The sequence below is a fragment of the Cygnus atratus genome, chromosome 8 (assembly GCF_013377495.2).
Source record: "Cygnus atratus isolate AKBS03 ecotype Queensland, Australia chromosome 8, CAtr_DNAZoo_HiC_assembly, whole genome shotgun sequence".
Classification (NCBI taxonomy): domain Eukaryota; kingdom Metazoa; phylum Chordata; class Aves; order Anseriformes; family Anatidae; genus Cygnus; species Cygnus atratus.
Window position 1 is genome coordinate 20,574,367 of NC_066369.1, and position 14,683 is coordinate 20,589,049.

Below are 14,683 nucleotides of genomic sequence, written 5' to 3' on the forward strand. Positions count from 1 at the left end.
TGATCAAGAGTTGAAATAGAGGAGATCCCAGATCCCACCTAGATATAACAAAACCGTTTTCCCTATGAGGACAGTTAAGCACTGGAACAGATTGCCCTGAGAGGCTGTACTTGGAAGTTTTCAAGGCCCAACTGGATGTAGTCGTATGTAACCTCATTTAAATTTTACTTGAGCATGAGGTTAGACCTGAGTGATTTGTGTTTTAAACAAGTTGAAATAGATGACCTTAGAGGTCTTTTCCAAGCTAAACTTCTTTAATGTCCTAATGTATTGGCATAGAAAGGAGTCATATTAATATATTGAATATACATGTTCAGTTTTACCTTAGATAAATGTGGTAATATATTCCTCAGAATCGCTATGTCTGTAGGTGGTTCTGTATTTTTTTTAATTCTTGTTTATTTTTTTGAAGGTTTCCCAATGAGTGGATCATGATGAACATACTTTAGGGACTTGCCATAGTATGGCTGCTTCTCGATCTACTCGTGTTACAAGATCAACAGTGGGTTTAAATGGTTTGGATGAAAACTTTTGTGGTCGAACATTAAGAAACCGTAGTATTGCTCATCCAGAGGAAGTTTCACCCCATCCTCAAGTACGATCGAGGTCACCAAAGAAGAGGCCAGAGTCTGTGCAAACTCAGAAGGGAAGTAACGGTGGAAGAACTACTGATTTGAAACAACAGAGTGCTCGGGAATCATGGGTGAGCCCTAGAAAGAGAGGGCTTTCTACTTCAGAAAAAGATAATGTTGATAAACAAACTGTGGAAAATTGTGAGAAAAGACAAGGAGAACCTGTATCACCAGTATTGAAAAGAATTAAGCGCTGTCTACGTTCAGAGGCACCCAACAGTTCAGAAGAAGACTTGCCTACTAAAACAGAGAAGGAATCATTGGAGCGTAAAAGTTTAGTGTCAGACAATGATGCACTCTCTCCTGGGACTAAGCGAGCTTGTCGATGTCTTATATTGGATGATTGTGACAAAAGGGAAGTTAAAAAGGTGAATGTGTGTGCAGAAGGATTTAATAATTCTGCAGTAGTTGAAGAAATCGCAGGCTACCAGACTGTCAATGGAGTTGGCGAGAGAGACTCAAATTCTTTAAACTGTGATGACTGTCAGTTTGATGGGAACGCTAAGCAAAACAATGCTGGCTCCTGTACGCCCAAGGATAAAACAGTAGCAGAAAATGGAAACTCATTTGCCCATTCTTCATTGTTGCTCAATAGCAGCAAGGAGGACAGTGTTGTAGACCATTATGTGCCTTGCACAAACTCTCAAGAACAGGTAAAGTTAGAGGACCATAAAATAATAAATGACTGCTTGCCTGAGGAGCATGCTAATCGGGCAGATGAGCCAGCTACGGGGTCCTTTTCTGAAATCCAGTCATCTTTGTTGAGGGATTCTGAGGAGGAAGTAGATGTAGTAGGAGATAGCAGTGCCTCTAAGGAACAGTGTGCTGAAAACACCAATAGCAACCCGAATACTCATCATGACAGTACATCAATCTCAGGTGAACCTGAACCACATTCTTCAGTGCTGGACTGTGTTTCAGCTCAAATGACATCTATTTCAGAACTTCAAGAACACAGATATACATTGAGAACTTCACCACGAAGGGCTGCCCCTGCCAGAAGTAGCCCTACTAAAAATAACTCTCCTTGTAGAGAAAACGGACAGGTTGAGGAAAATAATCTTAGTCCCACTGAAAAGAATGTACCTGTAGGTATTAATAATATCAATGGATCTCCCAAAAACTCTGAAGAAATTAAACAGAATGAAAAGGAGAGGAATTGTAATACAGACCATGGGAGTGATGGACTAAGAAAGCCACTTTCTGAGGCTAGGCTTGTTGCTGGATATGTACCATCTGCCAAAGAGAGTGCCAACAACCACACTGCAGAGGACGATGAGGAAGAGCCTGATGTGTATTACTTTGAATCAGATCATGTGGCATTGAAACACAACAAAGAGTATGTGTAACTATGGTAACCATGAATTCTGCTTTTGTTTCTTACAAAAATACGTAAATTAATAAGTATTTAAAGTACTGTCACAAAAACTTAAATGCTTTATAATTTTCATAGTCTTCAATCTTCATTTTTCTACCTTGTTTCTACCCCAAACAAAATTAAACTCTCTATTTAATATGCAGTATGGTACAGCAATGTGGTTTATACATTTCTAGTGATATGAGTTCTTTGGCCAGAAATTGTTTTTGGAAGCACATCTGTTATCTCTTTTCTCTAGAAAGCTAGCTGGAAGCAAAACAAAGAATCTACGACCCCCTAATTAGAAACAGTTCAGTTACCTATCAGCGTATCTAATAGACACAGCACAGACAGCTTATGAAGCTGACATTCTGTTGTATATAGAATTTAAGGTTAGATACCTTGCTTTCATGCTCATGGGAAGGACTTTCCGTTATCATATTAAGGAAGGTAAATTTTCTAAACACAGCAATTTGTGAAATTTCTCCAGAATAAGTTATGTTACACTGTTGTTTATATTCATTTAAATGTAAATATATATATATTCTGATTATTAGTAGAAAAGAGTACTGATGTGGTGTTATATTTATCATCTAAATGTCTGTAAGTAGAGAATTGCAGTAATTGTAAATACATGATAACTGTGACAGTGATCTTTAAAACAAAAGGGTGCTTTTCTCAGTGAAGAAAGTTTACGTGGAGAAAATTTGTCTTCAAATAATAGGTTGTGGCAGTTTTTATTGTGCAGTCTGTTACACTTTTGACTTGTGTGTTTTGCTGTTTAGTAGATGCTCTACATTTTGTTGTGAGTACTGAAGGGCCAAATTCAGATAATCTTCAGTTTGCTTCATGTGGAGAGCTACAGCCATTGCTAGTAGCTTCTGTAATAATCACAGCACAATCATTACAAATAAGGGGCACAAAGCAGAGATGATTGTTTAATTCAGCAGAAGTTTGCCTGCTTTGGGGGGGGATATTCGAGTTGCATTATTTTCATGATCAAATTTTGCTCAATATTGGATATGAATGCATTATTTTAATCAGAGAAAATTATGGATTAGAGCATGGTTGACACAAACTAGTATTTTAAAATAATGATGAACTGTCTATAGCTTCAGCCATCAGTCCAAAGTATATGGACACTTGTCTTGGTAGATAGAATTGTAAATGGAAAAATTGTAAATGGGAAAAATGGACTGTTGTCTTCTGAAATTTTTTAATCTGTATATGGGATGACTTTACTAGTTCTGTTAGTGCAAAGATATAATAGTATTGTATCCACTTACTTGGTATTTATTAGGAAGAGTGATGAAGATTAGATCAGATTTTTAGATGTAGTTTCCATTTTAACATCTTCCAAATTAAACATGTCCAAAATGCACAGTTCTTTAAATCAAAATCTGAACTTGAAGGTAAATGTGGGGGAAAAAAAGTGTTTTGTTTTTCCTGTAACGATTAAACAAAGATCCACAGTGTTCTTGAAAAAATTCAGGAATATGCCCTAGTGTTAGCTTTTGAATATATACTGTTGCTCTGAAAATGTGACTAGTTGTTGTTCACACTGGCAGGCTGTTTGTTAGAGCTTTTGAAATTGGATCTTTGTACAGATCACCTGCAACTAGGACTTGGTAGCTTGCTATTAACTTGCTGTCTGAATGCAGAGTTCTGAAAAAAGTGCTATGTTTTTTATCCTATCTTATATTTTACTGATATTTGGTGGTAAAACAAAGTCAAAACTAGAATTCTCTCCTAGATCAAGAAAGTCATCCCTACTATTCAGAAGGGAAGCATGCTTCTGAAGGTAGTGTTACTTAACTGGATATTCTTTTTCCTTTAAAAGCATGTTGTTATTGTTGGAAAATTATGGGCAGCTTTGGGGGGGCTGTAGGGCTTATATTTGAAAGAAAATAAATCTAGTATTCTGATGGTTCCTCATGATAATGTGATCTTTCTAAAGAACTTAAATCTATATTTGGTATTTGAATGCTGTTATCCTTTATCTGGAACTCCATAGTTCAAAAGTTAATCAAATACAGTGCAATACATTCTTTTACAGATTTAAAATACATCAACATTCATTACAGGGTACTCTTAATTCATGTGTTAGGTTTTGAATTGTGTATTGATTTTAGCCCTGTTTAATCTCATTTGGTGATTATTTTCAAAAATGGTAAATTAAAAAAGATGTTAGCAGAAATGTTTTCCCTGATGTCCCCTTTTTGGACACAAAGAATTCCAGGGTTCCCGTGCCATCAGGTACAGGCTATTCATTTTGCCTTTGATATTTTTGGTTAAGCAAAGTATGCTAGTCTTAAGCTTCTTAGATCTGCAAATGGTATACGGTTTTGTTTTTCTGTCCTTCATTAGCTTGTGATTAAACTTGTGTTTATGGATGATATTTTCCTTTGGTTTATGTTTCTGTTCACTTTTAAAAGCAAATTCAGAAAGACATTAGCATCTTGGCTGGGTTCAGGAGACAGATTTCTCCAGCAAGCCATTAATACTGTTCTTTGGATCTGCCACAGAGGGGAAAAAGATCTATATTCCTCTGAGTTGTAGAATCAATTTATGTCTATAGACTTAAATTATTTCTTGTTTCATTACATAGTTTGATTAATACACATTCATACAGCTGATTTTCACTCTCCAAGAAATTACTGCAACATTGATAAAATATGAATATACCATAACCTTCAACAGCTGGTGATGTGACTTGCTATAAGAAAAACAAGTGAATGTATATTGTGGTATTTTGTATGAGTATCTGTTGTTTTTTGAATGTTAACATCTTTAAGCAACATTCATATGTTAATATTTCTGGGAAACTGAATGATACGATAGGAAAAATAATTATCACAGAAAGCACATTATGGAATATTATCATTCTGAGAGAAGGTCAAAACAATGGATGCTCCACAACCTCTTTAATAGGATATATCCATCCTACAAAGAAGGATCCAAGATCTCTAAAGAGAAATTTTATTGCAGTGTTAGACATTCATGTAGACAGTAACAGAGTGATGTAGGGGGTTGTATAATTGTAAAGTATTGTTAATTTTTCTGTGATTGAACACACAATTTGATTTCTTGTGTATTGGTGTAATGCCTCAGAAAAATATGGTTTGGTGAATATTTGAGAAATCAGCTTTTATTTTCTCAGAAACCTTTACATCATCTTTTGAGATACTTTCATTAAAACAGAACTTGTTGATTTAATTTTTACATTGCTAAATTTTATACGCTGTATTTAGTGTTTTGCATATGTCTTTTATTAGCAGTGTTGAATATCTCTTTGCTGTATCTTTTTATAGTCTAATTGTTTCTTACAGTGCATTAGCTTATTTTAATTTTCTATCTTTGCAATATTTTTTTCTCAGTGTATTTTCCCCTTTGTCCTGTGTTTCATTTAGTGCTCTTTTTTCTTCTCCTCTTAATCTCTTTGGAAGTTTGCGCTGTTTGGCAGGTACGAGGTTATGAGGGACAAATTTTGCTCAGCGCTCTTCTCAAGCTACTGAAGGCTTTAGGTGAAAATGTGATTGAGTTTCCATGTGTATAAGATTCATGTGTATTTCTAAGATAATGTAAGTTGTGGTTTGCTTTGTAGGGAGCACTTAGGCCTGTAGGTAAGCCCATTGAAATACAAGAGTTGTGCGTGAAGACTTGCCTACAAGCATTAAGTTGCAAGAAATAGTACCCTGTATCTGTTCAGTAAATAAATATTCTCATATATCTTTGTTTTCATTTATTACTTTGTAATATTTAACATTATAGTAGTTGTACTGATATTTAATCTGAAGACAGATTAAAATGAATTATTTTAATACATCTCTTAAAACCCAGTCTTGTGAATTCTTACTGCCGGTGTTATTGTTGCAGAGGCCTTGGAAACTTGGACTACATTGGATAGTCCAATAAGATTTAATTGACTATTCATAGAAATACCGTTAATTTATTTGGATGTGTTTAACTTTCAATATTATATGAATGTGAGAAACAAAAGAAACACCTGTGGCATTTTCTGTGGTACTAAGTTTGTATTTTATTCAGTGAGTCAGGAATGTTTCTGCCTAATAAATCAGATTTTAAAAGTTTGTCTTATTGCACTTGACTTGCTAGAATACAGTCTGGTGCATCTTGCTATATATATTTATTTGTTATGCCTAGGTCTTCTTGAAGTGTAACTCTAACATAATTTTGTAGAAGTCTCTTTCATTAAGCTGAATTTCTAATATTCCCTACACCGTCTTTTTTCTTTAACTGGCTGGTAACGAATATTAAAAATCAAGCTACTTCTCAGTGAATATATTTTATGATAAAATCTCAATGTCTATCTTCATATGTATATTGGTTAAGAATAAAAATATTCTAACAGTACGGTATTATATCCCCATGCTTTCAGATATATTCAGATATATATGTCAGAGTTAAGGACAAATTTATCATACAGTATGGATTTACTTTAATGTACAGATAAGGTAGTCTAACATTCCTTTGTAGTGAGGGTATGTAGCTATGAGTAGCTACTACTACAGAATAAATTATCCTCCTGTGTTATTTTTCAGAACATCTTTGTCTTGTCTTCCTGTGCAGCATACAGTTTTATTCTGAGGAGATCAGGTTTTAGATTGTTTCATCGTCTTCAGGAGCACAGGGAATTGGTGCATATCAAGTTACTTTTCAGTAGTGGCAGTTTTTATTCCATACTGAGGTGGAGAGCATTAGGAGAAGGCAGTTGTTTTGTAAATATGTAACCCGTGATTTCTCTATAGGAGAATATTTGGCAGCATTGATGAAGTATAAATTTTAGTGTTGAAGAATAATAGAAATTAATTGCTAATTTTAAAAAGCATATATGCCATACGTATTAGATCAGAATGTGTTTTAATTCATGCTTAGTCTGCTCCACCATAAAGTGGTATGGCACATAGCATAACATTTTTCTTAAACTACATCTTAATGTAAAATTTAAGCACACACAATCACCACCACCCCCAAGGAGTAGGTTCTGTTCTCTGGTAGATGGATCTATATTCTCAGGAAGTAACAAAACATTAAATCGGCTTTAAGTTAAAAATCTCATTTCATGTAGAATTTGAATGCTACAACTAGTTTATCTGCAACGTAGAAAAATAAGAAATCAATTAAAAACTCCTGGTATGAGTTTCCGATCAACTGCAGATTGGTAGTACAGATAATTATGTTACTAAATCATATCATGCTCCTGTAATGGGCATACAACCAGATTTATTAATCAAGTTCTGGTTATATTTTACACCAGCTTAAAATATTCAGGTTTATTTTTTTCTGCCAGCATTATTGTTTTATAACATCCTTTCTATATACTTATCAATGGAAAAAGTTGTAAATGATATAAAATTATTGCAAGATCAAAGAAATGTTTAGTAAGAGTATTTTCATAATCATAGAATCATGATTTATAATTACATAAACTGCCCAATAAACACTAAATAATAGAGTTCTTAATTTGCAAGAGGTAATGTCTTGGGCGTGTGCAACATCTGCTTTTTTCTCACCAGTAATAGGCTTATCCCGGGAGCTATTAAATATCAAGTACATTTGTCAAATTCATTTTTCTTTCTCTGAATATATTTATCTTGCTGTCAGCCACAGTGCAGTCCTGGTGAACAGCACTATCAACCCCAGAGTGATCCTCATTTAAATAGTGCATCCTGTGGAAAACAAAGCTTGATTTCTCTTGGATTAGTGTCCTTTGCTCCTTGAATTCTCTTCTCGTTTGCCTGATACCTGCTTTTCTTTCTTCTTATTACTCTCACCTCCAAGAGTCCTCTGTTGTAGCTTCCTGTCTTGGGAGGGAGACTGCTTACCTGCTGACTGACATGGTGGTAGTGCGTGTGCCTTTGTGCCTGCTGATGGACTGACCTGTATGCAAAAAGTAACAGCGGAATTCTGCTCAACTTGCTCTTAGTGGAGCCAGCACTTACCATCTCTCCCACTTCCCATGCTGACAGATTGTAGAGAGACCATGCAGGAACTCATTTATCTTTCAAACTTTGTTGTTCAGCTTGGATCAGAAATCACAGAGAAGAAATGCACAAATGAAAAACAAATGAGTAACCCGCCAATTTACTACTTTAATGCAGAACAATGGTAGAAATTTATTTTCCCACCTGGTCATTTAGAAATGCTTGCCATTTTTGGAGGATCCTCATAGTAAATCAAATGTTTTTGAGGTGTAGGAAACATCAGAGTTGCAAGATCAAATGCTGTAGGAAAATCATGGTCCTGATTTTTTTTTAAAGTATTAATTTATTCACGCAGCACAGTTATGTAAGAGTAAAGGTGTGGTTTTAGCTTTACACAAGTGACACTTTAAACAAAACCAGAAGTGGTGATATCTCAATGCTGGTGTACCAGTATAAAAGTATATCTGGTGGGGCAAGGAATAAATGATAATGTAATTGTCTACCTGATAAGGATGTTCAGATATTTCACTAAAATGTTAATAAGCATAATGATGCAACCAAGAAAATAACCAGACCCTAGCGACTGACGTGTGCTATGAGAATGCTGGTGTTTTTGGTCTTCAGTTTTAACTAACCTAGCTTGAAATGCTAACTTCATTACCAGTCTTGCATATTTGTTCTGATCTTATATGAATTTTTGGCAGGATCTCTATCATGAACTACAAACTGATTTTAGAGTCAGTCTTTTAGAGAGGAATTGTGTGAGCAGCACATGCTCAAGTTTGTTTTAATCTTGTTAAGTTCTTATCAAGATAGGAGTTCCTTTGGTACTACAAACTACTTACATGCTATTTTAAGAGGAGAAAAGATCCTAGGGTTTCGTTTCCTGTATATTCAGGCTTTGATAGGGATCGGTACGTGATTTTTAACTTCTCGTTGTTGCGTATCTCTTTGTCCATCTTTGTTTTGCTCTGCATAGTTAAAGATGAAGATATGCTCTTGATTCATATAAGAACTTTAAAAGTTCTGTTTCCTAAGTGAAGGCCCGAATGTGTTTGCTTCATGATTTATTATCATAGTGGATGTTAATAAAAAGACGCGTTTTAATCCTTTAATTCCTTATTTCTTCCCTCTCTTTCATTCTCTACACAAAAAAAAAAAAGTGAATAATTCTTTGTTTTAAAAATTTTGTTCCTACAGCATGAATATTGTATTCTTACCAGCAGAAGTCACTTAGTGCGTGCTTTGTTGTTGTTTCATGTATAAAATGGAGATACAGTCTAATTATTTAGTTATCTCAGAAGTCTTTTTAAGTGTTCTGAAGTATCAATACTATGTATGGATAAAGTACAATAAATTACAGTACATATAAAGAGTTTAAGTTATAGTGGAAAGCAGTTTCATAATGAGTTGCAAAATGGGCACTAAGTGGATTACCTTAGTCACAGTACCTAAGTATTAGGTAAGTAAAACTACCATGTGCTGCTTTCTTCAGGGAAAGATGCTTTTGTCCTGATGGGACTTGATATATGCCTATATTGATTATACCCTTAAAGTCTCCTGTTTCTGAAGGAATATCAAAAAAGGGCCCCACTTCATCAGTCTCTTCTGCTTCCGTGTTGCTGTCGTATGTTCTACAAGTCTCGCATTAGTGTGAATCCCAGCACTTGTCCCCAGTGCACTGATAGTTTTTTTAAAAATCTTGAATGTACCGTAGAATAATTTGCAGGGAACTAGTGTCAAAATTTCTGCATCTTGCAGACTTCATGCCAAGCTTAAAAGCTGGGGACTTTATCTGATGTTTATGAACTAAATTAAAAAATAAAAAAATGTCTTTCAAAAGAGGTGATTGTTTGATCTGACTTGAAGATTTCTTTGGGTACTATATATATATATATTATATATATTGGGTGTGTGTGTGTATATATATATATATATATTGGGTGTGTGTATATATATATATATGTATCTGGTACTATAGCTGCCTTGGGTTAAACTAGAAATTCTAAGTAGGTTTTCTTCTATTTACTTGTGTAAATTTAAGTGTATTTACTTAATTTACTACATTAATTTTCAGTCTTCTAATAAAATCTGCTTAATACCAATCCTTTCTTAGCTTAGCATCTAATAAAGTTTTTTTCTGATTTGCTGATAGTATGCCAAAATCCAGAGTGATAAATGATGAGGAAAGCATTTTTTAATACGTACTTTGCTACAGTGCCAGTAGATGGCACTAAAACAAAGACTTGCTTAAAGCCTCCCAAGGAATGATAGATACTGATTGTGCACAGAGTTCTTGGAATTACAAATTACAAAACAAGTTTGTTTTACTGTAGGTATTTTTTCTACATATATTTTAGCCATGTTTTTTATTAAAAAAGTGTACTCTTTCATTTAAGATAAATCTTACCTGCATAAGAAATAATAAAATTTTCAGATGTCATAACATTCTAATTATGGCATACATATTTTTACCTTCTAATCCCCAAAAGTTTTGTTACCATAGTACTTATTATATTGTGAACTATATTCAGACAACTGTAGAAATGCAGCTAGTTTGGGGATTGGAAAGTGATCACTGACAGCTTCACAGCATTTTCGTGGTCAGGAGAGGACAAGTCGCTTGTTTTTAGTTAGTCAACAAAATACATGTCTTCGCGTGGTACTGAGTGGTGATTGTGTGGCAAATGTGGTTGACTTATTCACTGTTTTTTAAATCTTCAAGTAATTTCCGAGAGCAGGCAGACAATAAATTACAGGGAGGTCTGTAAGCTAACTTAATATATTAAGAAAAAAAAATCCTTGCTACAGCTTTCCTTTGTTAATAAGTGTCACCTGCTAGCTTTATAAAGCTATTTTATGTATTGCCATCTTTTTAAAAATACTGCATAGATTTGCAATAGTGGTCTGCCAGTGATAAATGTATTTAAATAATAAGGGAACAGCTTATGTTTGTGATAATAATGGAAGTGTTTTAAATCCATAATTGGTCACACTAAAAGCAAGTAGTAAGCTGTAAGCTTTCAGCGATGTGTATGCAAGATAGCCTGTCTGAATGCTCTGTGAAACTTTGAGGTGGTCAAAGTCACATGTGATTATATAAAGAAGTAAATGTGAGAATTTATATCGTTACTTTGGAGGTGATTATGTAGTCATGTAAGGTTGATAAAGATAAATTAGTTAACATTAGGAAATAAGGACTAAACCTTGAGGTTGAAGGGATTTCAGTCTACAAGTTCCGTTTATTTTCACCAGAGGGGAAAGTAGAATACTACTGTCTCTACCTGCATTATATATTATTTATATTATTATAATATAATATAATAATAAAATAATAATATAATATTATAATAATATTATTATATTTATTGTTATTATATATTTATCTTCCTACAAAATAAATTGTGCTTCAGGTTTTGTATGTTCCAAAGATTTTGTGATTTGAACTGAGAGAAGCCTACCTCCCATCACTGTAGGTGATACAACTGACTGCAGGTTTACTCAGATAACGTATATTTAGTCGTATGACTTGGTTTTGTTTTTGCAGAGGATGTGAGTTTGAGAGGATGTGAGTTCATTTTCTTTGGTAATTCCTCACAGATGCTTCATGGGAAATTCTGTAGTGGTTGCTGATAATGTAGAGATGGTTGCTTTTTGGTTGCCTTGTTGAAGTATGGAGCCAGTTTTACAGCAGAGTGTGGAGAACTGAGGTGCAGCTTTCTCCTTCCTGTGTCTTATGTTCACTAGGCTTCTTGAATTTTGGAGAATGTTAGTTCTCAGCCGCAGGAAGTAGTCTGAATCCTAATTGTTGTGCCTGTTTACAAAAGAACTGGAAGATGTATCATAAAATTGTTAGCTGCTTTATTTTTGAAGTGTCATGGAAATTATGTGGACACCTCTCTTTTGCTTAATGTAGTAAAGGAACAGACAGACTTTGAGAAAGTGCTCAACATGTGTTACTTGACTTACTGCTTTTTCAGAGAAATTCTTGGCGCTCTTACAGTCATGTAGGATTGTCGAGCGGAAAGCCTGTACAACCACGTGAAAACTGTAGGAGTTCAAAACTTGGGGTTATTTGCAGGTGCATTATTATACAGTCAGTTAAAAAGTTGTGTTAGAATATAAAAAGAAGAACAGTGGTTCAGAGAGAATGCAGTATTTAGCAAATATCAAGTACGTGAATATGGAATATGTTAACGACGTATTTGAGGGCTAGTATTTCTGTGTTTTGTTTGCAAAGCAAGACCTAAAGTGCACATTTTCCCCCATTTAAACAGATCTGATATTCACGTAACAAAGTTGCACTCTTGTTCCTGGGCTTCAGAATATATCTACTTATTAAAATCTTTGGAAATTGAAGTAAATAGCTCCAAAGAAATAATTTCCTCGACAGAGGTACAAAAAATGCTGGGAAACATATCTATTGGAGCAGTTTGCGCAGTACCCCCTTTTTCACTACTGAAATATTTCATAATAGTGCTATGTAACTGCAGATCAACATCACATGTACTGTTTCTGAATGATCCTTGTATTTTGTGTATTTCCATGAAGACCAGAGGGATCATTTTTGAGTGATTTAACTTCTAGTCCGTGATCACTTCAGTGAGGTCATATGAATGCTTTAATGAGGAGTGGAAGTAATAGAGAGTTTGATATTCTTGTTTTGTTCCTCCTCTCCAGTTATCATTTCTTTCCATTCGAACTCAATTATGGAAAGATAGGCAGTAATCAGATGTTATTGGTAAAAACTAAGTGAAGATTTTAATTCCACCTATGGTGCTTCCTGTGAACCCATAACCATTTGAATTGCAGTATTTTCTCAGGCCAATTACGATGTGCTGTCACTACCTTCACAGAACTTATTTCTGAAATTCTTTGTTTTGCCTGTTCAGGAATAATTGCATTAGTTACTGAACAAGCATTTCTGGTCTCAATTGAATATAACCTGAATATGTGCAAACAAATTTAAATAATAATAGATCCATAATATATTTATATCATGGTGGTTTTAAATCCACTCAGCGTTTTAGTATTCAACTAAAAAATTTAAGACTGTATCTTGTGTTTTCAGCTATTACATGTAAGTGGAAAGAAAATTAACTTTTTGGGGGGTGAGGCAACAGTTTGTCTAGGCAGAATCTTAAATGCTTGATGGTATGAAGCCTGCACTTTGCCTTCAGGCTGTTTACTTCCCTGCACTTCAGGCCTTATCCAATTACCAGGGTAGTCAATTGAAAAACTTGCATTAGCTCTGTAACCTCTGGATCTTTTCTGTAATGTGTGTGGAATTCATTATATTAGTGCTCTCTTTGTTTTAGCAATAAGGGAGCAGAAAGAAAATTCACTGAAATGGTTTAGTAGTGAATAGATCTTAGATTTTAGTGTGTGTGTGTATAGTCTATATTTAGTAATTTGCAACATCAGTGGCCACAGGTAACTGCATGATTCAGGAACTGAAGTGGACTACCATAACTAGAAAGCTTATAAAAAGGATTAAACATAGTTACCCATTTTTTAAAGGCTTAGTTACAGTATGGTATGATTTCCTGTCTCCAAGTTAGCTTTGTAGAAGGTAGTCTGAGAAGCTTCCATTATCAGGTACAGATATGAGAGTCACATAAGTGATGTTTTAGTGTATCTGCTAAATAGGAAATCAGAATTGTATGTGAATTCAGCATGGCAGATTTGAGGGAACACTGACATTTCATTCAACTTCTGTATACTTAGAGGAATCTCTTTTGTATGTATTTATTTTGCGAATTACTTACTTTTTGGTTTATTGGTACATTTTGTAAATGGTCCTTACATTTTTCTCTAAAGTGAAGCTTCTATGAAATGTTTAACTACAAAGTTTGTACGCTCCTGTACAGCGTGTGGGTGGTTGAGTGCAATGTTAAAATTTTGTAGTAGTCATTTGTAGCTTATTTTGAAGTGAAAGAGAAATTACATCATTTTGTTTATTTTCTTTCCTTGTAAGCAAAGTATGTTGATCGTAGCTATTGAGAATATGAGTAGCTTGTCCCTGATACCATATTGTTTTAGCTAGTGTAGGTTTTACATTTAAAGAAATATAGTACATACATATTTTTACTGGTTTATATAAATTCATCTACTACTTAAAATAAGTTTGAGATAATTATTTATATAATTCAGTAAAAATGTCTATAAACTGTTTCAGATAAGCTATGAAATGTTAGATACTAGTTGATTATTGTGGCTAGTATTTAGATTTGGGGGGATCACTTGTAAAGACAAATTTAGTGAGATGTTTTCCTTTGTCTCTGTAGTTATCAGAGACTGTTACAGACGATTGCTGTACTCGAGGCTCAACGTACTCAAGCAGTTCAAGACCTTGAAAGTTTAGGCAGACACCAGAGAGAAGCACTGAAAGATCCTATTGGATTTGTGGAAAGACTCCAGAAGAAGGTATTTCAATGGGCATTTCTTAAGTCTTGTTCAGATTTTTTTTAATACCTAGTAATTCATCATTTGTAGGAATCAGAATTCCATATATACTTGCATAGAAACATTAGGAGCTTGAAGTTGTTTCTCTGCTGAGCAGAAATGATCCTTGGGCTTATAAAATCTTTGAGAGAGGTCTTCAAATATTTTATTAGATATGTTTTCTTTCCATTGTTACATGGAAATGTAATTTTTAAACTTGTAATGTGGGTATTTTAAGACAACCTGAAATCTACAGGTGACTGCAAGTGCTTGGTTATAAAGCCAGGAATTTGTAACTTTTCTCA

The 14,683-nt window shown here is 34.4% G+C and overlaps 1 protein-coding gene across 6 annotated transcripts in view; it reads left to right on the top strand.

The window, feature by feature from the left end:
• Positions 1-14,683, top strand: part of ZZZ3 (zinc finger ZZ-type containing 3) — a 63,791-nt gene that overhangs the window by 29,716 nt on the left and 19,392 nt on the right. For all 6 annotated transcript variants that reach the window (XM_050712257.1, XM_050712256.1, XM_035538213.2 and 3 more), the window contains exons 3-4: positions 413-1,971; positions 14,222-14,360. In XM_050712257.1, the coding sequence (XP_050568214.1) occupies positions 464-1,971; positions 14,222-14,360 (1,647 nt within the window). In that variant the 5' untranslated portion in view covers positions 413-463. The remainder of the gene's footprint in view (positions 1-412; positions 1,972-14,221; positions 14,361-14,683) is intronic.